The sequence below is a fragment of the Haemaphysalis longicornis genome, unplaced genomic scaffold (assembly GCF_048455015.1).
Source record: "Haemaphysalis longicornis isolate Haplotype H1 unplaced genomic scaffold, Haemaphysalis longicornis Haplotype H1 scaffold_12, whole genome shotgun sequence".
Taxonomy (NCBI): domain Eukaryota; kingdom Metazoa; phylum Arthropoda; class Arachnida; order Ixodida; family Ixodidae; genus Haemaphysalis; species Haemaphysalis longicornis.
Window position 1 is genome coordinate 64262870 of NW_027526225.1, and position 24936 is coordinate 64287805.

At 45.9% G+C, this 24936-nt stretch overlaps 1 protein-coding gene across 4 annotated transcripts; it reads right to left on the reverse strand.

The window, feature by feature from the left end:
* Nucleotides 1-6830: 6830 nt before the first annotated feature.
* LOC144162767 (uncharacterized) lies at nt 6831-24525 on the reverse strand. Of its 4 annotated transcripts, none has more exons than XM_077693419.1 (4): nt 24377-24525; nt 14029-14190; nt 11131-11261; nt 6831-8728 (listed from the first exon to the last, which is right to left on the reverse strand). In XM_077693419.1, the coding sequence occupies exons 2-4, from the start codon at nt 14159-14161 to the stop codon at nt 8552-8554; spliced, it is 441 nt and encodes a 146-aa protein (XP_077549545.1). In that variant the 5' UTR covers nt 14162-14190; nt 24377-24525; the 3' UTR covers nt 6831-8551. The 4 variants fall into 4 exon arrangements, with proteins under 4 accessions (XP_077549545.1, XP_077549546.1, XP_077549547.1 ...); XM_077693420.1 differs by lacking the exon at nt 24377-24525 and adding an exon at nt 19334-19485; XM_077693421.1 differs by lacking the exon at nt 11131-11261.
* Nucleotides 24526-24936: the final 411 nt, after the last annotated feature.

The following is a 24936-nucleotide window of genomic DNA, read 5'->3' on the forward strand; positions in this document are numbered from 1 at the left end:
GCTAGGGAGGCAAAGTTCCGAGCTTTTAGACCTAGAAGGTGCCACGGTTTGTCCAGCGGCTTCCCCGTTCGCCGGCACTTCGACCTCAGTAACAGTACTGCCGCCGACTCTTCCCGCTCGTGCGAGCATGGGCACTCTGAAGTAGGTGCACGTTGGGCTGCCCTGACACAGGCTCGAAGGATGAAATGGAAGCCTCGAACAGGGTTGGCAGATCCTCGAAGAACAAAGGAGCCAGAAAATTGCCCAATGTAGCCAGAAAAGGAGCCAACTGGCCGAGATCCCTTTATTTCGGTGCCAGAAAAGTAGCCAAGTCTAATTTAAGCTTGTTTGCGCATCGCCACAGACAAAAAAACAAGCAAACACATCAGCTGGACTTTGTTCACCTTACAAAAACACTAAAAAACATAAATCCACTTTTCTCACACCACATTACACTAGAGAGTCGACTAGACCAGAAAACTCAGGTGTTCATACTCGCCTTGACTTTCTCCAGCATTTCCCGCGGCACCGAAAAAGTAGAGATTGTGACTCCTTTCAGCCGCAATCCAAACTTGATTCTGAGGATTGCGAGGAGTAGGTCGTGGGACATTCTATTCCGCAAGTCACTTTTTGTGAGAGCGATGGCTGAAACTACCCTTTCTGCTTCTGCAACAAGGAGCTTCATTGCCAGAATAATAGCCAATAACTAGCCAAGTAACCAGCGCTTTTTTTGTCACCGCGGCCTGCTAAGAGTAGCCAGTTTGGCGTAAACTAGCCACATCTGGCAACCTTGGCCTCGAATGCCCCTTGAGGCCTTTCAGAGGCAGCAGTTACGTCCGGTGCAGCATTGCTCGAGGAGCCATTAACTGGAGACGCCGAAGGTGAGCCGCTGGCGCGTACTACTAAAGAATCAGTCGGAAGTTCACCGGTTGCATTAAGAATCGCCGTGGCATCCATTAAATGCTCCTTCAAAATTTCGTTCGGAGGACGCTGGCCTTGCCGGAGTTTGTCCGCATATGTCACAACATATTCGTCAGTCGAATGTCCGAACCAGTGGCGGTCCCCAGCCCTGGGCGTGCGAAACAGGCGGCGAATGTGACCAATCCGGTTGCAGCCCAAACCACAATGACGGCCTTCCGGGCACATTCCTGTGCAAAGTGTCGGGGCTGACCGTTGCGCTCCGTCGTTACCCCGGACGCTGCCATTGCTAGGCCGTAAAGTGCACAATAATATAAAATACGGAAGACATCACGATTTAACGCATAAATTACCCCGAGGAATGGACACAAGCTAAAGGGCACGGACTTTGGTGTTTCTCGCGATTTACTCCGAAGCTGTTCGCGATAAAAGGCGTAAACTATGACAGTTTTCAGATACCATAAAAAAAGATAAGGACCGCGTCAGCCTTGCTTTTAACAAGCTAAGAATTAACAAGGAAGTGTACATATGGGACACTCAAGCAAACTGCGAGAAGCATGTTTCCTCTGTTGGCTCTCCAGTCTGACCCGACGCGCACATTTCATCTGGTCCTAAACTACAAAACGCATTAACAACTGGTAAATCTGGTACTGAGAACGCTTGTTGCTTTTTATACACTAACATTAGAAGTGTTATTTTAAAAAAATGTCGCACTCTCTTCAATGTCCGACTCAACAACCGCAATAATATTGACATTAAGTGAAACTTGGTTGAACGAAACTATTCCTAATGAAAACATTTGTTTTTGAATCTGGTTTTAACATCTTTCGTTGCGATAGGCAACACCGTCGGGGTGGGGGTGTTCTCCTTGCAATTAACAAACAATATCTTGTAATACCAGCAGCTATTAACACTTTCCTTGAATGTGTAGTAACACTCTGTCCAATCCAAATCACGTAACGTAATAGTTGGTGTATTTTATCGCCAACCGGACTTAACTCATGGGTTCACAGAAGAATTTCACCGCATTTAAACCGAACTTGCACAGAAATTTCCACATACTACTGTGATCATTTTTGGGGACTTTAATTTTCCAGACAAACATGGGCAACATTATCAACCGGCATTCCACAATCTGAGTCCCATGTATTTCTTCATTGTTACCATGATTTCAGCCTAACCCAATTAGTATCATGCCCAACCAGAAGGTCTACACACTGTTCAAATATTCTTGGCTTGGTGCTAACTGACAATCCAGATATATGCTCCGAAATAACTCATATCGATGGTTTATCCGATCATGACGTTCTAACCGGTCGCTTCATTACGTCCCCCATCAAAAGGCAAATTAGCAACAAACAGATTAGGTGCTACAAAAGAGCTAACTTCTATCACCCTAACCATGAACTATGGCTTTTAGGAGTAGAATTTCTGAGTGGCAACTTGTTGCGCACCGTGGAAGAAAACTGGTTATTACTTAAAAACGCACTTATTAATCTCATAGATAAATACATGCGTGTTATCTCCATAACAACCGATAGCACTGCTCCCTGGTACTCACAGAAACTTCGTCACCTAAATAACAAGAAAAAAAAGATTGTTCAGGCAAGCTGACAAGAATAAATGATCTTAATCCTGGCAACGGTACAAAACATGCGACAACGAACACCAAAGAATCATCAAAGCCACCCGCACAAAATTCTATAAACATGACCCATCATCGATGTTAACAACAAACTCTCGACGCTTTAGGCGTGTCATTAATCCCAAGCATATGCAATAACTGAAACACATTGTTCCGAACTACTCAACGAAACATTTTCATCGGTATTCACGTGTGAATGTTTAGAACCATTGACCACTATCACCACTAACACCGTTTCTTAATGTCAGAAATATTAAAAACTGATTCTGGAATTTATTCTCTCCTTACTAATCTCAAGATCTCATCTTCAGCGGACAATACAGGCCTAACTAAGACAATTCTAAAAAATCTGGCACCAAGCATTTTTCACACCTTTGCACCTTTGCCGAAGCGACCCACCAGCAGGCCGTCACTCGCCAAGCACACCCACAAGACAGCCGCCGACCCGCAAATCATGCTCAGCTGCAGATTTCGCTGCACATTTCACTATCGTGTTTTACCGACTCCTATTACAGAAAAATCAGCCACAGTTTTATTACCTGTAGGCGGCTGCATCATAAAATTTCTCAGTCACAATACCGCTAACATAGATGTTCACTGAGGTTGGTAACTTCAACATTCAGCGCACAGAATCCCTAAGGCAGAGCGGGGCAGGTAAATTCAAAGAAGAAACGATGCAGCTGATGGTGGCCTGAAGCTTGAAAGGCATATGTGATATTCAAAACTCCGAGGCTTGCTAACTATCTGTGAGACTCACCTGCCAAGAAAAGCGGCTAGTCGGTATTAGGCGCGTACTTTCTTCATGGCTTCGGGTACGGCGGGTACCCACCAGAATGTAAAATTGTACCTACCGCAGCGCACTTAGACGCCAGTAAACTGGACGAGAAAGCTTGGAGTCAAGTTGGACGCATATACAGTACGTGTGGCTAGGGAGGCAAACATTATTCCTGTGGGAACTTGCCTCTGCTTACGTGCTTTGAAGGTGACAGCCTGGCGATACTTATAAACAACTTATTTGCTGAAGCACTGCATTTGTACCGCTTTTGTTTCTTTGTCTTTTGGCACCGATAACTTCAACCCTCTTCCGCTGTGCTACACCATGTATCGATCTTTTTAATCGCTTTCGTTTCTTCGTGCTTTCATATGAATTACTTCAACAAGCGGACTGCCGCACGCCACAGCTGTCCTAGAATCAGAGTTCTGCTCCGTTAATGTGCACCTGTTCTGCTCACGTGCCGTCAAGTTCTGGTGTGTCGCACCACGCATCATTTTACAACTTTCACATTGCAAACTCATAGTATTGTGAATATTGTGAACCCGGTACATTGCCCCTTACAGCTACCGATTCCTTGCAAATCACCTAACTGCGTCTGTGCTACGAAAAAGGGAACAGCAATGACTTTTCTTCTGCGCTGCCAACGTGCGGAGATAGCCCACTTTAACCGACTATTTTATCGCTACAGACCTCGAGAGGTGCCCATTAACGATTAGTCTAGTTGGGCAGTCGTCATAACAAAGACTTACGCGGTTCAAAACAACTGAACCAATGTTCACGTGCTCCAGGAGTGAAAACAGAAACCAGTTGCGCACGGCATCGAAAGCCTTAGGAAGGTGAATCTGAAGTAGTGCAAACTGATCGTATATGCCAGAAAAAAAACTCCAAGGCTTCACGAAAATTGCGCACGTTGGTCTGTACTGAGCGTTAATGCAAGCAATATGTTTGATGATGGCCTATCAGCATACAAGGACTGAGGCTTGGGCATGTTGGTTCATGACTTGAAGGAGGGGAACAGCGCTAATTTGACAAACACGAGAAGAATGAGACGACACACACAGCGCTGTGAGTGTCGTCTCCTTCTTCTCGTGTCTGTCAAATTTGCGCTGAAGTCTTATCAGCATAGCCATTGCAAATTGAAGTCGGTTCGACAGTACCTTCGCGACAATCTTGTAGTACACATTAGAGAGTGTGCTTGGCCTGTAACCATCAACTCAAAACAGTTACTCCTTTTCGCTATATTTGGGAATTAAGAGATTGTGACTTTGGGCCAATGACGGGGGAAGAGAATACAGTAAAATATCGTTGATAGGATTCGGCGTAATGCATTTCTCGGCCTAATACGTTTTTTTTTTTTTCACTTCTGACCGTCGTTGCTTAGAAATTATGCATTCTCGTGCTTTTATAACGATCAACATTTTGCCGAAAACTGCACAATACAACCTGGAAAGTGGTTTCAGAAATACTCAAACCACGTTATAACGAAGTTGAAGGGGAGGCCTCATTATTTCGTGGTGTCCATTATTTTCTTATATCAATTATAACAGTTTACGGCGATATAGTCTCAGTTTGGTACACAACTATCAGTATGAAAAGAAGGAAACCGCGTCGCGGTCCACTGTACCGCTATACGCGACCATGCAAGCGATGGAAATTGAATAGAACACAAATATTTTGCACCTCAATGCACACATTGGCTATTTTATTGTCCGCTAGGCATATCTGGGAAACAGTCAGAGATGTTCCTTTGTTTCGGACACGTCGAACGCGTGTGCATGGTGGACCTCGGTGTCTTCGTCGTCGCTTCGGTCGGTTTGTCCGGCGACAGTGCCGCTTCGGCATCCCCCTCGCTCCATCCGTCTAACTGAGCGAAGAGACTGGCTCGCTTGACCTCGCGTGCCGTGGCTCCGCATGGCCGGGAAGTCGACGCGGGAGCTTTATGACAGCCGCTCCGAACTGGTTTAGAACTCCGCGGAGCACTTCACGCACCGTAGTCTGGTTATTTGGTAGGGGAGACTAATATAGTTCTACATTCCAAGTTAGACCACTTTCAAATTTAGACCAATTTTCGCTAGAACAGAAACATTTAAAAACTCTCCTTTAGTGTTTTCGATCGCAGAATGGAACTAATTGCCTGCTCACATTTGCGTCAACCCAGAGCTGTCCGATTCATTATCCTTCTAACACGCTCTCAAGACATTTCTTGAAGTTCTTTGATGTCATTTGAATTTTTTTCGTTCTTTTTCTGTGTATATACTTTTTTCCTCCAGTTGAGTGTACTGGTTGCGGTTTTTTTGTATTTTTCTAAGTGTTATTTGCGTCAACCCTTTTTCCATTCAACCTAATGTACTGCTGTTTGGCGTTGTTTCAGGATTGAACTTTCGGTTTCCCGATGCTATATTCATGTGCAGGATATCCTTGCCTTCAATGTTACGTTCTACTGGAAATATGCACTGTACCTTCGTTCATAACCCCACACACTATCCCTCTCTATGTGATGCCCATTCGAGCCTTTAGAGTATGTAAATAAATAATTGAAATATAATAAATAATTATATCCATTGACAGCTCAATTTTACTTCGCTACAACGAGGTTTCAAATGCATGGTTCTCTAGAATATTTCAATGAGAATTTGATTTTCTTCATTATATACATTATTTCTTCACATCCCGTTACTTTATAACAAACTTTGAGTGTATTAAATTTATTATTTGCTATACTAGCTCAAACTGCATTTCCAAGGGGATGCAGAGTCGCTAAGGCCGCGGCAGCGGCGGTTTGGGGGTGAAAACATCGCTGCTAGGCGTGGCCGCTCCGTCCAATGATGATGATACGTCAGTCGATGCACCGCGCCATCTGGCGGAACGTATCATAATCAAGGAAACTGCGTAATGCTCTCGGCAGGCAGCAGCGGCTTCCCTTCCCGACTTATCTCCCTGCTCCATGGTTCCCACAGTTTTTTTTGTTGTTGTTTTTGTTCTCTTTCTGCCTTGTTGCTGCGTTCTGCGGTGCTACTGTGGTTCTCAGGCTATTTTTTGCTCTGCACTGGCTGTCTTTTTGCTGTGAGTGATAGTGTTTCCAGGATTGTGACAACGTCGAGGTAATGACGGATATGACGTCAGGGAAAGCTTACTGTATAGCGGCATAAAACACTTCCGTGTTAAAATACAAAACCCGAAAATGAACAACCCTAAGTATAACGTGCTCTTTAGTACCAAAGGTTGCTTTCCCGCAAACAGACCCTATGTGCAGGGGTGCACCCTTTACAGGCGGCTTGCTCCGTTGTACTGGCGTCATTTCCGTGACGGATGTGACTTCAGCGAAATCTTTGCGTATACGGGAATAAAACACTCTCGTGTTAAAAAAACTATACCAAAAATTTGTAGATAAATTCTCTTCATCTCCACTTACCGGAACTTTAGATTCCATTGTGGGTGGGGAGCTATAGCCATGCCCAACGTTACTGTGTCATCGCAAATCAAGCAACGTCCCAGGCTTATTTTATCAGCTCATTAAATATTCTTTATTATTCAGTGTAGAAAGATTAGGACATTTTTATTTGAAAAACCTTTGAAGTGGTACAGACACCAAATTTAGGGGGTAATAATACTTCGCAGTTCGCTTCCTTTACTGAACGGGATACCTTGCCTGAAATTGGAGTGGCCTGCGACGGGTGGGATTAACCTTAATGCGATCTCACTTATCCCGATCTCACAGCACGCGGAGTGGAGGGCTACAAATGGACAACAGCTTGATATCACTACAGGGTAGGGTAACGTAGGTGACGTAACCGCGTCCCTCCGACGAGCGGCAGAAACTGGTGACGTCACTTCACACGCGAGCGGCGACGCAGCAGGCGCTTTTAGGAACTGATGTACATAGCCAGCGCTACAGGCGTAACCGCTGCTGAGAAACGCACTCTTGTCAAAAACAAAGTTCTACATGCGGGAAAATTGCCGATAATATAGCCTAGAATCGCAATAGATGTAGACATCAGGACTTTTTATTGAAAGCGGTGATTAAATTTCCGGCTTTATCGTGGTCCTAAACACATTCGGGCACCTCAGCCGCTCACCTACGGCGGCGGGTGATCAAAACAACGCCTCCGCCACCCTCCACGCTGTTGTGACGTCCGCACAAAACGGTGAGACCATAGCGTGGTTCTGTCGTACGCGCCCTCTGGGCTTGCAGTAACGGAAACCAAAAACTGGTGAACAGTAGGCCTGTCTAAATAGTTAACTACCACGCGCTTAAGTATTTAAATTACTGTTTCGTAGTTGACAGGTCATTAGGCATCGATAAAAGCAATAAAGAATGAGCAAAAAAGTTTAGTTCCAGTACTCGTGTAAAACACACACTCTCTCTCCGTCTGCAATGTCATTCACAACGTAACAGAAGAGATTTGAGAAACGGAAGGAACAAGGTTCTCCAGAGTCTCACACCCTCAACCGCTGCTAATATGATGGGCCTTTCCCACTTTTAGTAAGCTTAACTATGAGCCGTGTAAATATGAGCCATAACTTTGAGCCTTTCCACGCAGAAGACTACATTTGGTCTGAATGCCTTGGTGGTCTTCCGTCGCACACTCACGACGATTCTCTTACAGCACACTCGAACATAATGGAGAAAAAAAACGCTTCGAGTCATACAGGTATTTGGTGTTAAGGTGAAGCTTTCTCCGCATCTTTTTACAAGGAAACAAAACAGCGATAATAACGGAGCGAAGAAAGAAGCTATGGACCCACGGCTAGGTATGTCTGGCTGTTTTCTTCGTCAGTTCCTGAGCGCTGTTATGTTTTCTTGATATGACCCAATGAGCCCAATGCTTCACTCACTTCTCATCACTTTGAAAGCGCTGCTACTGCTGCCGTGGATTTTTTTTGTTGTTTTTGTTTACTCCCTGTGGGCCGCCACGAAGTCACAGAGAGAACGGGAGGGTTGAACTGACAGCCGGGAAGTAATCACCAACTACCAAGACAGTCTTCATTGAAGAGCTCACATGGAACTTGCACAGAGTATTTCAATTCAAATCAAAATCAAATAAAATAATCAAGTAATAAAAATTCAAATCAAATTTCAAATCAAATAAAAAAATAAAAAAAGTAAAAAATTACCTCCTTAAAAACAGCGCATGGTCCCTCACAAGGCGTTGCACTGCGCTTCAGACGAGTTTCACGAGTGTTTAAAACTGTCTCGCTAGTTCGTTCTTTGCTTTCGTGGGCTCATTTCGGTACTAGTAGTCGCGTTTCAGCGGCACCGGCTGCGGCTCGCTGGAGTCGGGAGGCGGCTGTGAGAAGTCTTGAGGGGGTAGATGCGCCGCTGGTTGCTCCTGAGAGTGCTGAGGTGGGATCTGTAGGCGAGGTTGATCTTCAGCGGGACTGCCCGCGTACACCACGGCGTGGTGCTCCTCCTGCGTGTGGAAATAAAATGTCGGTGTCAGACGAGGCTAATACCATAATTTGAAGAAAATGCGATACGCGTTAGTTTCCTTTAAGGGGGCTCAAAGGATTGGTCTTAGAAACGTTTTTTTTTCTGCTTTCCAACCAATTTTGACAAAACTTCATGGTCTTGTTCAGTTTTTAAGCTGATTTCAAATATCTAATTAGATTTGGTGTGAGGTAACTAGTTTCCAAGTTAAATATTTTCCTTATTTGTTCTTGAGAACAATAGGAAAAAAAACTATCCAACAAAAGATTACCAGCAAGACATGAATAGATACCAGAAGTTGTGGTGAATGAGATATGGAAAGCAGTTTTGTTTTGCTATCACATACACGTTTACATCAATTCTAACTTCTAGTATGAACTACTCCAGCTAACCAATTAAAAATATGCTAATTAAATAACTACTGAAACAAAAAATGCGAAATCTGCTTTCCATATCGCATGGTTTAAATATTCAGCTTCACAGTGCAAAAGAAATGATCTTCCCAGCTGCACTACAAGCTGGGATGTACCTCTAGAGAATTTTGTATTACTGCAATACCACTCCTGGCGCAAAAGGGGTCAAAGATGGAAAAATAATATAGTTTTTTTTTTGCAGAAATTGGGCCTAATGGCTTTTATAAGTACCTGGTACTGCTCCACGTACGGAATTTTGGGAGGAAAAACTGTGCAAATCAAGAGAAATGTGATATCTAAACAATGCTTTTCTGGGCACTTTTTTGGTCCCAAAGACCCATGTGCCCCTTAAGTGAAACTTTTAAAAAATTGTGGTTACCAAAGCCAATAGGTAAGCGGTAGAAGCGCAAGGAGTCACGGTTACTTCATCTGTTCCCGCCATTTCCGGTTCGAGAGCTCTCCTGGCCTCCCGTCCGTCGGCGGTTTTCACGTGCACATGGGCGTGTTGTTTGTTTCCACACATACGCACACACACACACACAAACGTTCTTGCACCGCGCCTTCAACGAATAACAAGGAATGATGCTACCAGGGGCTTCTCTGAAAGATAAGCACTCTATGACGAATAAACGACACGCACGCACGCACAAGAAAGCCGCCGGCGGACTGTAGGCCAGGAGAGTTCCAGAACCGAAGGTGGCGGGTGCACACAATATACCCGTGAGCCATTCCGCTTCTACCGCTTACCTGTTACCTGACGCAATCATAAAAACACCACCAGACCACCCTTTAAACATCCGATATGACGTTTATCATGCCAGGTCTTTTTTGCATTTTACATAAATGCGTACTAAAGTGTAGAACCTAGTTGTTGGCCTCTATCGGGAGCATATGGTGCCGGGAACAGAAATAGCTCACTCGCGCCGGCAGAAGCTGCTCATGAATACTTCAGGAAATTCCAAAAGAGTGAAAACACTTTTGAGTCTCATACACATTCCTGCAACGATTTGTGATGTCAGAAGTTTTTATTGCTACAGCGGTAATTGCGAAGTGCATCTAAGATTTTTTTTAAAGAAGTCCTGATGCTGGTACATGTTATTGTAAAATGAACGGACACGAGAATTTCTGCCGAGCACTTATTTTAACAGGCTACAACTTGAGCTCTTAAACGTTAAGCTGGTTCTTCTTCTCCACTTTTCTTTACCACGAAGGAGGAAGTACCTTTTTTCCTTTGCGGTTTACGGCGTCCTCGACTAGGCACGAAAATTCGTGCTTTCAACATGATCGTTTTTCGCTACACCCCTCTGCTCATTGAGTGTGACCCCATGAGGCCCAGCCGCCTTGCACTAATTTTACACGGGAGCACTCTCAGCAAATCCCTATAGCTCGTTTTCAGCTGATCGGGCGAAGTTGTTTGAGACGATACTCTTCCGATGCTCTAGTAATCATCTCATTATCTTAAGTTGAGCCATACTATGGTGTCTTTAACCAAAGGCTCTTCCCCAAAGCGTGATTCCCCGATCACCAAAAGATGCCCTCCCGTCTTCTACCAATACATATTTGAAAACGGCTTTAAGACTTTCAAGACTCTGTTGAGATTATTGGCATTATAGTTTCTCGTTTTCTTGGAACTACACCCGGTGGGGTTTGTAGGAGATTATATCTTAATTTTAAGGGGGTAATGCGACTACGTAGTAAATTTAGGTATAATCATTTCTCTCTCTGTCGGACTACCAGATGACCCTTCTATGTAACTTTAAACGCAATAACGTTATCTTTTTACGCCGATGTGGTATAAAAATACGGTAATGTTATTCGTTCAATTAGGGCGATGGCGATGGCGGTTATGGTGATGAGCACGATGGTCGTGTTATAATATATGTCCGTGCGTACGTAAGTAAAATTATTTTTCAGCCGGTCATATGTCCTTTCATTATCATTATGAAAAAGTTTGTTAATGTTTCCCGCTTACTTTTCTCCTAGCGCATGCGCGGACGAGGCAGATGCAGCACACGATGACGCCAATCCCCACTATTAATACGAAGATAATGATAGCTGCTAGGATGCCTTTGCCGAGTCCCTCTCCGATCTCTAGATCTGCGTCTGGAAAATAATCAAAAAAGGCGCCAGGTTTAACACTTGTTAACCTAGTTATGACTACTGAAAGGTGCGGCGCATGCACAGATGGCTCCGCCGGGGCACCATCTATGGTGAGACAAAGAAACCAAGCGCAGGCGAAGCGGCCGTTCTACCCTAGCCTGGTCACGGGGTACCGTAGAGGCGGAACTCCAAGGGAGGGCAGCTGCGACGCCTCTCCGCTGCGGATCCCGTGGCGTTAAGTCAGGCCCACAACACTTAATAAAATACCCTGTTGGGCGAGTTGGTTCATAGCTTCGAAAAAAATAAAACAAACCGCTATTGACGAGGACAGCGCTCGTCCTGTCTACTATATTTTTCTGTCGTCGTTCATTGCACTGTTTTTGTTTTTGTTTTTTGAAGCCACACTTGTGCTTCGGTGGTTCGAGGTCATCGCGACACCATGAATGAACCTGCTAGGCGTGACGTAGTAGGGCTTTCGCCATAAAAACTATTGTGTGTCGACAGGGGGCCTTAAAGATAGCGGCCATAAAAATTGTAACAGAACAGAGAACTTTAATGCGGTGGAAGATGTGTGTAGTAGTTTTGTTATAAAGAGAGATGAGGTGAACTGCTTTATTCAATGTCATAGGAACCGTTGTTGGTTTAAGTTCAGCTTCTTGGCCCGCCCTGCACAAGTATTCGCATTTGTATTTACCTGTTCCTGAAAACTCCAACGAGTCACAAGAGCGGTGCGGTTAGCTTGTCGTTGATCGTGGTTTGTTGTGGTGCCCAGGGACACAAAGTTGAAGTAGTAGGGATGGGGAAGCAGTAAGGAGGTCTTTCTGTGGCTTGCGTTTTCTGCGTCAATCGTTTTCGCGCGTTTTGAACGCATTGAATCACTACCAACATGCCCAATGAAGCTTTTCGGGGGGCTTTGCCTTTGCAAGCGATGGGACGGGCTGCCTTTGAGGGGCACGCTCTCATATGAGTCGCCGCTGAAGTCGCATGCGGTGGGCACGCTGGGCCCACGTTGAAACAGATTGCGGCTGGAATTTGGTGGGCGCTGCCAAATCGCGAAGCCATCGGACGGTGTGTCCTTGGCATTGGACAACGTATACAATTCGTTAACAGCGCGCACAAACGACTACCTTCGCGCATGAAGGTAAAAAGTGTGAATCCGCACGCCAACCGAGCTGGCTGGGTTATCACATGCGCGCACCGTGTGTTTAGCTATATAATACAATGATATATCATAAGCCAACGCGATTGACAGAACAAGTACTTGGTATGTACACACACAGCAGAGTTTTACGACGCATCAATAAGGGTTGCATTCAATGTTCTTGAGACACGTTTAATAGAAACTCAACAGGAAACTCAAAAGAAAACATAAATAAAACCCAATAGGGTCTGTTGAGGGTAGCGATAAACATTCTGCAAAAAAAAAGAAAAAAAAGAAAAAACTTGATTCAAAGTTTGAGTACCAACCATAGAGGTTGTACAGAAAATGTACTCAATAGGGTCTATGGACTTGTCGCAATAGACTTCCATTTGGAACTCGATAGCCAATTTGTAAAAAAAAGAAACAAACACTCAACAGAAATTGTAAGCAGAAGCTTTGTATAATGTTTATAGGAACATTGGCGGGTGAGTAATGCCTACAACGAGCTGATTAAACTTCGGTAAAAAATTTTACGAGGGCTCCCAGTCGTGCATCTCGTAATCACAGCTACTAGCACACTTTTTGGCGTGGAAACTGCTAATTGACAGTGCCAAACGCCGTTTGTGCGACTGGTACGCCGCAATGTTTCTGATGTCCCTGCTCTGCCGAAATAAGCGAAGCAGTGAAATAATTTCCGTCGTGCCGGCGACGATCCTTGAGCCAAAGAACGTTGATATTCCTTAAAGCGGGACTTTTGATGATTCGCCCGTCAAATGTTTCTTAAGTTAAAGGCAGATGTCCCCTACATCACTACCATGTGCGTAACCGGCCTATAACCGTGCAGGCGTCGAAGTGTTTGCGCTCTAAGTGCAGCAACACCGTCTAACGACGACGAAGGTTGAACACAAAGCTTTCTTGTCTGCGATTCCTTCATTGTCCCCTGAGTATGGACTTGACTCGGACATGGTACGGACGTTGACTCGTTGGGTTTGGACGCTGACCCACACACAATGCGGACTCGTGATTGCAGCGGCTTTGACTTTGGCCCATCGATATGTGATTTCGCTCTAAGAAAGCTTATCGTTCAACCGTCGTCGATTCTAGACGGAAGGGCGCATAATTTTCTGCCTTATTTTGCATGCCCATGCACACCTCTCCAAATCCAAGCTGCTTCGACTTTGTCGGAATGGCGCAATCAAGTAGATGTCGACTTCCTAACGCGAGGTACCTTGGGTCCGATGCCGACTAGGGAAATAGTTTTTTCTTTCACTTCAGCCACGATCATCAATATCGTCAGAGAAAGTTGGCTTTGCTGCAGTGCGCTGTCGACGCGACATGCGCCATCAGTAAGCCATAGAAGGCTTCGCTTTAAAACACGGATTCGGTACCACACAATGGTGACATAACTATAAAGCGCGTTCGCTTATATTTTTCCTGTTTTGTATTCGAATGAGAAATGTCTTTCTTGGGAAGTCCCGGCTTGGGGATCGGATGAAATAAGCCATATTATTTTTGTTAATGGTAATCAATGAATGTATCGATGATAGGGACTTACAGAGGTATACAGACATTGATACACCTTACTCATCTCTGCAAAGAGTTAGGCGGGTCACAAATGTCGAAACAAACCTTTGTAACTATACGATGATTGAACGTCACCGTCGACATGTAGCTTCTCTGGATGGCGTGTGTTTTTAGCAAATGCTGAAGCAAGCAGAACGAGCCCATAAGTCAAGGCCACTTGTAAATGATTAGGCGTCATTTCCACGGGGAAAATACTGGCTCTCCGACCTGCGAGGACGAACAGCTTGGTATTAGTAACTGTAAATGAGACATGTAGGTGGTACAGATAGTGAACACAGTAAATCGCGAGGCAAGAGCTAGTAAAACAAATTTTTGCTGTTGGTATGAGGCGATGCAGCGAAGTGGATACGCTTCGCCGTATCGTCTATAGATAGTTATTGCACATAAAACGCATTGACATTTTGGCAAGAAATGTCCCCTGGCTTCTGTAGCCTCCCAGGTTAATGCCAAATTTTCAAACCTAACACAAGCGTGAGGACACTAAATTTGTCCTTGGAGCGCGAGATGTAGAGGTAAATATGGCAGCTGCTTTACCTGCGACCGCTTTTTGTTGCGCGAACAGTTTCCACGGTAAGACAGCAAATATTGCAACGCCAGCCCTCATAAAAGTTTGGCTTTCGTTCCTGTTCGGGTTTGAGGCTTTGGGATAATCTGCTGGTGTTTGGTACCTCGTGTTATCAGTGAATCTTGCTGCGTGGATATAGGGAGGCAAATGAGTAAAGAGAAGACAGTCCTGCAAAGCTTTTTGCCATTGGCATAATTAGGGTGCCCACAGGCGATTGTCTGCGTCATAATTACACCGAGTGAGGGGGGGGGGGCAGATTCATGACCTAAACATCTTGCAGATTCTTGATAAAGTGATTTTATTTATTTTATTTTTCATTTATTTGATACGTACAGCGCCATAAGGCATTACAGGGGGGGGAATGCCACATGATTACAAGACAGAACACAAGCTCAATTTGCAGTAAGTACAGTACAGTCTAAGCAACCAGTAGCAAGTACATACTCAATACAGCCGGGAATGCAGGTTTACAAAAATGTATGAAAAATTCTAGCGCGCAACATAAAATAAGACGAAAACAAATCCTTCATTAAGTATTTATACAGGGCTCTAATAAAGCACCCGTCATCAATTGAACCATCAAACTGACTCTAACAAAGGAAAAAAATGAATGACTACCAACAGCGGCAACAATCGCTGAAGGCAACCGATTCTCCTGGCAAACTGTTTCAGGGAAAAAAGAAATACTGAATTCTGCCGTCTTACATCGGTACTCCCGCACTTTGTAAATGTGATCGACTCGTCCAGATACGTAATGCGGTGGAAAAATGTAACTGTCACGAGGAATACAAGTTCGAGATAAGTATACATCATGCAAGAGCTTCAGACGCCGCGTAGCCCGGCGTGTGACCAACTGTTCCCACCTTAAAAGTTTTCTTGCAGCTTGCAGCACATCATGCTGAAGTTGTGGCTCTTAACAGTGTTTCCCAGGACATAACCGGCGCCTATTTTTTGCACTTTTTCTAATTTATCTTTTATCAAATGCTCTGGGCGGGTCTCATACGCTACTCGTGTAATCAAGTATCGACCGTACGCATGATTTGTGCAGTAATTCCCGCGTGGACTGGGGAAACTCACACGTGTTTCGCCGCAGCAACCACAGGGATCTACACGCCTTAGCTATCGTATAATCAACATGACCGTTCCAACAGAAAGTTTGTGTGGAAACACGCCCAAATACCTATATTCGAAGAATATTTTTTAAATCTCCTTCTTTACATTACACGAAGGCGAAGCTTCAGCCCTCTTACTAGAAAACGTTATACACATTGTTTTGTCCAAATGAGGTTGCATGTGCCATTTCTCACACCAGGTATTTATTCAGTCCAAGTCGTCTTGAACTGCGCCCGATCATTATTTTTGCATGTTGAATCTCCCGATGGGTATGCGCCACTCAATCAGCATCATCATGTAGATTGACCGTGCGAGTAAAGTTATCGTCCCCGCTAAGGGCAGCCATGGCCCAGGTCTGCCTTGCGTCGTTCTTCCGCTATATCGCAGTTTGTTACTTGAAAAAAGATGCAATCATCTACAAACATTCTCATCGGTGATTGTACGTCCACGGCGATGTCATTAATATACATTAAAAACAATAATGGGCCAAGTACTGATCCCTGAGGGACCCCGGACGTCACATTGGATGTGCATGACTGTTCACCGTTCACGACGACGTACGGTTGCCTTGCATTTAAGTATTCTACTATCCAGGTAATATCTTGCGGGTAAATTTTGTATTGGGTCATTTTCTGCAACAATAAATTATGTGGGACCAAAATCCTGCACTTCGAGTTGTTGATCAATTCGCTCTCGCGCTACAAACGGACTAGTCTCCTGGTTAGCTCAGTTGGTCGAGCGACTGCTCCGGTTAAGCGATGGTCTCGGGTTCGAATCCTGGACCAGGACGAATTTTAAAGCAAAGCTTTTTACCTCTACCCCCCAAGGGTTCTTTCGCGACCGTTGGTGTCACCAGAAAACTCCAGCGAACAAATAAAAGAATTTACTGGCACCACCGGGAATCGAACCTGGAACTAATAGACTAACAAAGCAAGAGCCCGTTGTCTTACCGATTTAGCTACGAGCCCACGCGAAGACTGGGAAGACAGGTGGTGTACTCACCAAGCACATCTACGGGTTTACCCCCTGCGTTCTCGCTGAATGCCACGTAAAAGCGCCACGAGACCACTCACGCCCGTCTAGCGGCCCTGTGCGCACCTTGCTCATGTGCTAAGAGTTACAAAAATTAAAGGAAGCTCACACCAATGCATGGCATCTCACTTCTAGTACGCCAATGTAAAGCTTGTGGCCTCCAGTGTTCACGTAAACAATCACAGCTCCTTGTCGTCCGCCCTCACGCCAAAACAAGGAATACATTCAAATACTCCTTGATGGCCAGGCCATCACTCCAAGCCCCAGCAGCAAGATCCTGGGCCTACATCTCGAGGCTAACACCAAGAGTGACGTCTCCTTGAAGCGCCTCAAAAACAGCATTAATCAAATCATACCCATGATCAGGCGAGTTGCCACCAAGAATCGAGGCCTAAAGGAGTCCGGTACCTTTCGATTAATTGAAGCTTTTGTCCTCTCGAGAGTTACTTATGTCAACCCCGTGCCTTCTTATCGACAAGGAAGACATAGAGATGCTTTATATAATGATTAGAAAGGCGGTCGAGCAGGCCATTGGTCTATTCATGAGTGCGTCCACACAGAGGCTGCTTAGCACGGGGCTCCACAACACGGTGGAAGAGCTGATAGCAGGCCATCTTTCTAACCAGAAGGTCCGACTCAGAACTGCGATGGGTAACCGCATGCTTCACCAGATTGGCTGGGCAGCCTAGAATGTCACTCCGCTTGACGTACTTCCACCCGCCGCGGTGGCTCAGTGGCTAAGGCGTTGCGCTGCTGAGCACGAGGTCGCGGGTTCGATTCCCGGCCGCGGCGGCCGCTTTTCTGATGGAGGCGAAAAGCAAAAACGCCCGTGTGTACGAGATTTCGGCGCACGATAAAGATCCCCAGGTGGTCAAAATTAATCCGGAGCCCTCCACTACGGCGCGCCTCATCGCCTGCGTTGCGTCGGCGCGTTAAACCCCGCAATCAATCAATCAATTGACGTACTTCCAGACTCTTGGCGACTAAAACTAAAGATGCTCCCTTCGCTTAGAAATACGAACCCCTCACATGACGAGGGTCACCGAAAAGCACGGGCTCAAGCGCTAAACACCCCCCTCCGTGGGGATCATGCAGTTATCTACACAGACGCCTCCAAACATCGAGGGCAGCAATACGCCATCATCGTGGCTACATCCAGAACCAACCTCCTTGCGTGTACCTCGCTTAGGACCCAAGAAATGACGGCAGCAGAAGAGGCAGCCATCACCTTGGCTCTTGCTCAACCAGGGGTTCGGAGGGTAGTCATCGATTCCCAGCAAGCCTACTGGAATTACCAGTAGGGTTGAATGTCCTGATCTGCACTGCGCGTGCTAAAAAACGACTCCCCAAACGGTTCCATTCAGCTCATCTGGACACCCCCTCACGCTTCAATGGAGGGCAACAAATACGCCCACCCAACAAGCCAGCGCCTTTACCTCCCGTGCTATGGAGCTGCACGAGGACAGTCACCCGCTTGTCACGTTCAGGGAGATAACCCAGCATTATCGGCTTCTGAGACAGACCGTACCTTCGCCTTACCCTGACCTTTCCAGAGAACAACAAACTACCCTACGGCTCATACAATCCGGGCTCCCTCCCACAGCCTACGTGTCTTCCCTTAATGTATCCGAATAGCTTCGACGCTGAATGTAAATTTTGCTCAGAAGTAGGAACACTCCGCCCCCCCGTAATCGGAGTGTGCGACTTTAGCCCTGAGCACCCTCCTCTCTTTCCGTCAACTACCCAACAAGAGCAATGGGAGATGCTGCTGTCCAGGCCCTCCCTACCTACCGAGCTTCAGCGGGTGGACAGAACACAGGCCGCGCGGACTGAATTATGGCCCCACAGAAGAAGGAAACACTCCCTAGGGCTGCACTCTGGGCCGTTCAAAAATCTGAACAGAATTATTTCTTCCTCCTCCTCCTTCTCTGCCGCAAATCTCGTCGCCTCCGTCCGCGGCGCAGAGACGGAGAAGACAGATCGTCTAACACCGGGTTGGAGCTTACTTTAATTTTATAAAAAAAGTTTCCACTCTTGTGCTACACTAATACAACTCAACCAAACACCGTTCATGCTTCGTTCATTGATTTAAACTTAACAAGAATATCTCTTTGAAGTAATAAATGGTGTGGTTAAGTGCATTTCACTTCTCTCTGGTTTTGCTATTTGTAGAGCGATGTGAGTGAATTTAAGTGACGCCGCATGGGTAAGCCTTATGGGTGCCGTTTACAGCTTTGCTTTCCAACCACATTCACGGGGTGGATTGGCGCGATTTTTTTCTTCATCTGCGAAGTTTCTGAGGAAGCTGTATAGCTTTCCTTTGTAGCCGTACGGCTGCACTGAGGTGGGTGCCAAACTTTCCTTTGCAGAATTTTCCTCCCCCTTGGGGATTTCCCCCAAATCTGGTCGATTAAGGGAACGAATGGCTGCATGTGCGTGCGTTTACACAGAAATTACGTGTTTGCGGAAACGCAATTTCGTGACGATTTAATGCTGCCTGTGTAACGATGCTCTTGTTCTTCATTGACGTGGCACAATTCAAATCCTCCGAGTGCAGTTGACAAATGTAAATAACAGACCGTCCGCTAAACCTATATCTCAGCTCGTTAAATTGTTGAAAGTGCAGAACTGTCCAGTCACCTGTAGGTCCTCTCTAAAGGCAGTGTGTTGACTCTGCTCACGCTCCAGGAGTATTAATCGCGAAGGCTATCGGTTGCCGGGGAAAACTGATAGGATCCGGGTTATTGCGCGCCGGTTTCCTGTCTATAAACGGAAGCGGCATAAGGAGGAACCAGCGGCAGGGTTCTTTTTCCTTTGTTTAACCGACGTGATTGTACTCTGTTGTGCTGTACGCCATAATATGGATGGGCGTCATGGTTGAAGTGATAACGAAGGCACGGAGGACAATCACTTCACTGTTGTCAATTCTCGCATGCCTCTTCAACGCGTGCACTTAAACAATGAATGAATCGTTGGATAGAGTGACATTTCTGCACGCGCACGGACCACAAACCGAAAGAAAAGTTACGAGGACGCCGAAGCACTACTTACGATGTCATCATACCCGCCGCGGTGGCTCAGTGGCTAAGGCATTGTGCTCATTCATGCTGGTCAGCGCGAACGGAAACAACACACGAAGAAGATAATAGACGACAGATTTGATTGATTGAGGGGTTTAACGCGCCGACGCAACGCAGGCGATGAGGCGCGCCATAGTGGAGGGCTCCGGATTAATTTTGACCACCTGGGGATCTTTATCGTGCGCCGAAATCTCGTACACACGGGCGTTTTTGCTTTTCGCCTCCATCAGAAAAGCGGCCGCCGCGGCCGGGAATCGAACCCGCGACCTCGTGCTCAGCAGCGCAACGCCTTAGCCACTGAGCCACCGCGGCGGGTTAATAGACGACAGAGCGCCTGTGTCGTCTATTCGTTTTTTCGTGTGTTGTTTCCGTTCGCGCTGACCACCATGAATGCTATCCAACTCGCCCAATTTGCTACCTTGTTAAGGCATTGTGCTGCTGAGCACGAGGACGCGGGTTCGATTACCGGCCGCGGGGCCGCTCTTCTCATGGAGGCGAAAATCAAAAATGCCCGTGTGCGCGAGATTTCGGAGCGCGTTAAAGATCCCCAGGTGGCCAAAATTAATCAGGTGGTGCGCCTCACCGTCCTCGTTGCGTCGGCGCATTAAACCCTACAATCAATCAATCATGTCATCATCAGCCTGTCAACGCCCAGTGCATGGCAATTGCCTCTCGCATAGATCTCGAATTCGCCCGTGCTGATCTAACTGCGACCAATTTAACCCCGCAAACTTCTTGACCTCATCCGCCCATCTAACTTCCTGCCGCCCCCTGCCACGCTTGCCTTCTCTAGTTATCCAATCTGTTACATGCCCTGCCCACGCGTATATAATCGTATATAATCGTATATAAGCGTATATAATCGCACGACTTTTTTCAGATCGCTAAATCTTAAAAGTAGAGACGACCTTTACGAGCCACGCCGTTTCTGCGATTTACGCCCTTACTTAGCAATTACAAATAGCAGACGACGCTCAATGCGCCAAGCTAGAAGTCAAGCTGGAAACGCCATTCCGTTTCTTCGTGAAGATCTTTCATGCCTGCATGCAGTTTGACGTGTTGAGGAATAAATTGCAGCTAAATGCTCCTACAAAGCCGATGTGTACAACTGATCCAGGAATACTGCGGAGCTAGCCTTTGACAGTTGGTGACGGAACGGCGCGAAAGAGAAAGTGTGTGTGTGGGGGGGGAGGAGGAAGGGAGGTGCCTTCTAAGATTAACCCCAAAACCGAAATCATGATGAACGACGCTCCGTAGCTTCATTACTCCGGTTGAAACGTGCTTAATTTCACAGAAATATGTTTATGACAGTCATCGGGAATCGTTTACAGAATAAATACCGCACGGTAGTGCAACGTTATTGCTTGCCGTGGAAAGGCATTGATTGACAAGACTTGCAATGGTTGCTGGCTAGTTGGTTAATTGTTCTTCAAAAACGATTCCTGTGTGCGTGAAGGACGAGAGACGGGAGGGTGCCAAAAACCTGCCCTCAGTTTCACAAGGGAATGCTGCGGTCGCGTTTTACAAGTCGCCACCCACGCTTGTAAAATCAGGCACTCCTCCGTCTAACGACTATGATGGTTTATCGCAAAGGTTTCTCGCGTGGGTTTCCCTGGTTGCCTTCCTGACTGAAACTTTGCCCAGTTGAGGTTTCAATTTCACCAGCACGCAGTTTCGTTTTTCTATCGCAGCATCTTTGTTTTTGACCCTTTGCCGTTCTTTTTCACACAAAAAAAGCTTTGTGTGCAACTATCATCCTCGTTAGACGGGGGGCTCCATGATTTTGCTGTTTAATTTTACACTTCTCCAAATCCCAACTTCTTCTAGCCTGTCGGAAAAGCATCTCTGCTAGAGCACTTAGAATTGCCTTAGAATTTCCCGATACGTTTACGTATCCGTTAGGGCATTTAAGAAGAAATGAGTGCTAATAATATTAGTTCGATTCGTACGCAGATCGGGTGGAGCCAAGCGTTGATCGCTGCAAAAAGCGGTCATTTCATTGTTGCCCATAGCTAAGTTAAAAAGCGTCCGAGAAGTTTACGTTGCCGTTATTACATATAAGAAGTGAACACATCTGTCTAGACTTAGTTTCACCGCACGTATCCGCTCACAACACCGCCAAAACATTCGAAGCACCGAAGCAAACACGGCCAAAACAACAGAAGGCTGCGTAGTCCAATGCACCGGCTCATTCCACTAACGAGGACAGCGCCGAGTGGTGGCGCCGCCCGTCCAGCTGCCCTGTCCCTACAGAGGTTCCGTCTTTTGTTCTTGTTAGTCAAATCTGTGGTTCGAGTCCGCTGTCGCCGCATTTATTGTTTCTACATCTCAAGTTGTAATTATTATTTTCATGGCTTAGGTTGGTTTTAAACGTTCTAAGTAATATTTTCTGTTCGTCACGTTATGTTAGGTTAGTTTACGTTACGTTGCTGAAGGGCAATGTATTGCCAGGCACGGTTGTTTTTTTGTTTTTTTTTCATCGAAACGCTGGCTGACGTCGCTTTAGTGGAGTGCTTGTAGTACCATTGAACCGCAGTCTAGACACAGCCATAAAAAAAGCCCAACGTATAGAGAAATGTGGCTACAAAAATTGAGAATACCTTTCGATGTGAGTAGCCAAATGCGTTGAGAAATTTGGCTATAAGCCCTGCGCGGTGGGTCAGGGGCTAATGCGTTGTGCTGCTGAGCCCAAGGACGTGCGTTCGAGTCCCGGCCGCGGCAGCCGCTCTCTGATGGAAGCGAAAAGCCCAAACACACGTGTGCCATGTGTTAGTAATTTCGGCGTATGTTGAAGATTTCCACATGGCTAAAATTAATCGGGAGCCCTCTGCTACGGCGCTCGTCGTCGCCTGTGTAACGTCGGCGCGTTAAACCTCATAATCCAAAACGTTGGCCGTGTATCGGCTCCTTTGGTTCCAAATGTCGACGAAAAAGGATAGTCGACTGGCGCCCCTGCCTAGTAAATGCCCCCCTTCTCTTCCCCGCTCACCTGTCATGCTGTTCCTCTCCCGTCTCGTTTCTCTCAAGTTAACACGCTAGAGGTTTGCTCAGTTGAATTTAAATTTACCGCGTTCCCCTGCTCCAAGTGGATGCCTCGATGCCAGCGCTGCCATACGGCGGAGACGCGCGTGAATCGATGCACCCTACTACAACGTTTATAGAAAACGTTGCCCTACTCCACGAGCGTGCCTAGCGGACAGGGAAACCTATCTAGTGCAACCCAGTGCAACCTTTCGTTGCTGTTGCCATTAGATTTTTTTTAAATGCCGCCAGGTAGCGCGGGGAACAGCAGGCGACGGTTTTCCGTAGTTGATGTAGTATTTCGTTTGCTATCGCAAAAACCAAGCATCCGTGACTTTTTTAATTAAGGGCCACTGCAAATATCATTGATGTATTGATTTTTTGCCTTATATTGGCGTAATGTCTTGTTCTTGTTGAACAATGCTGACAAGTATGAACATTAACATCGAACTTAAACGTTCAGATTTGGCTGTGGGTATATAAGACTATTGCGCAGTTCACTGTTTCACTTTGGCCGGGTGGCTGAATCGAGTCACAGACAGACAGACAGACAGACAGACAGACAAACAGACAGACAGACAGACAGACCAAAAATTTCTGCGTTTAAGTAGCCGAAGAAAGCAATTCTTTAAAACGGAGTGCCCTTTTACTATGTGAATAATGATGAATAGAGGAGCCGGAAGCAGTCCAAAAAGAAAGGGCACAAAACACGCGCGTTGATCGTAATCCGGTATTGTACGTGATTCCCAGTTAATTACTAGAACTAGACTTCAATGAACAAGAGTATTATTCTAGCGGCCAAAGATGGGGCCGTCCGTATCCCTCCCGTATATGCCCATGTACTCACAGCAGAAGAGGATATCAGAATATTTACCGTACTTTTATGAGATTCGTAACTTTGAAATGTATATAAAAGTTGTCGTAATGTTTCATTTATCTCACCTGCTGATTGTCATATGGGCAATTTTTATAAAACATAGACTTACAGCCGTTTCTGTATTTTTAGTCCCTACGTAAAGAAATATACATATATGTACCGATGCTGGGAATTCTGTAACGAGGAAAACTTCAGTGTTGAGTACTTATGATGAATATATGAATCTCAGTGCAACAATGAAGTCGTCCTAACGGCGAAGTTCCGTGTGAGATTTTTTTTCAAGATGCCCACATTGTGTTCAGAGCTGCATAGGATTGACCAGAAAGTTGGCTTTGCCGCAATACGAAATTTTCTTGGATGCGACTTTTTCCTATATATCGTGTCGACGCCCGCAGTTTTTGTAACAACGCAACGTATAACAGATCCCCTGTACAAACTCTAGTTGAAGACAAGCGGCTTCAGAATCCTACGAATTTCTTGACAATTATCCTAAGTTTAGCGCGCATTTCATACAAGCGCGCCTTTGTGACCTAAAAAAGTTCACGGATCGACAATAATCACGTTCATCTGCGAAAGGGCACACAGGATCGCACAGGGGAAAATTGTTGCTTCTGGCACGCCGTTAAAGAGTGGTTCAAAGGAACCATCCACGAGTCCTGTAATTCAGCTCGCTTATTCTTTAGAAGTACATAAATGTCCACCCACCTGGAAGTCTGGCCTAAAGCCGTTGTGTTGACGCTGCTCAGGCAGTATGCGTATTACTCACGAGAGCGATCGCCTGCCGGCGCAAACTGATGGGGTCCGGGACACAGCGCGCGTGCTTCGCGAATAGAGAGCAGGGGTGTCACGAGAAGCCCGCGGAAGTGCTTCCTAAAAAGCCGCGATTTCCCTTCGCAGTGCAACAGACTAACCATTGGTTGCAGGAACGCTTAGTAAGCCAATTGTTCCGCCATATCCGGCAGGCACGTGAAAGGCCGTCGGGCGCGAATTGAGATTAGTGGAGATATATATATATGAGATATATAGAGGTGAGTCAATATATTTACCATATATATTATCCCTTCAGAATTGTCCCAAAACAACTTTGCGTACAATCCGCGAATGAATATTTTTTTCACGTGCTAGGAGCAGCCTGAGTGCGTTTGAGGTGGAATACGGAACACAAACGAATAGAACAAATAACCAAGAAATAAAAAAAAGTAGCGGAAAGAAAAGAGGCAACGAGTTTGAAGTTTTCGGAAGGTACTTTGTCCTGCCGTGCACAC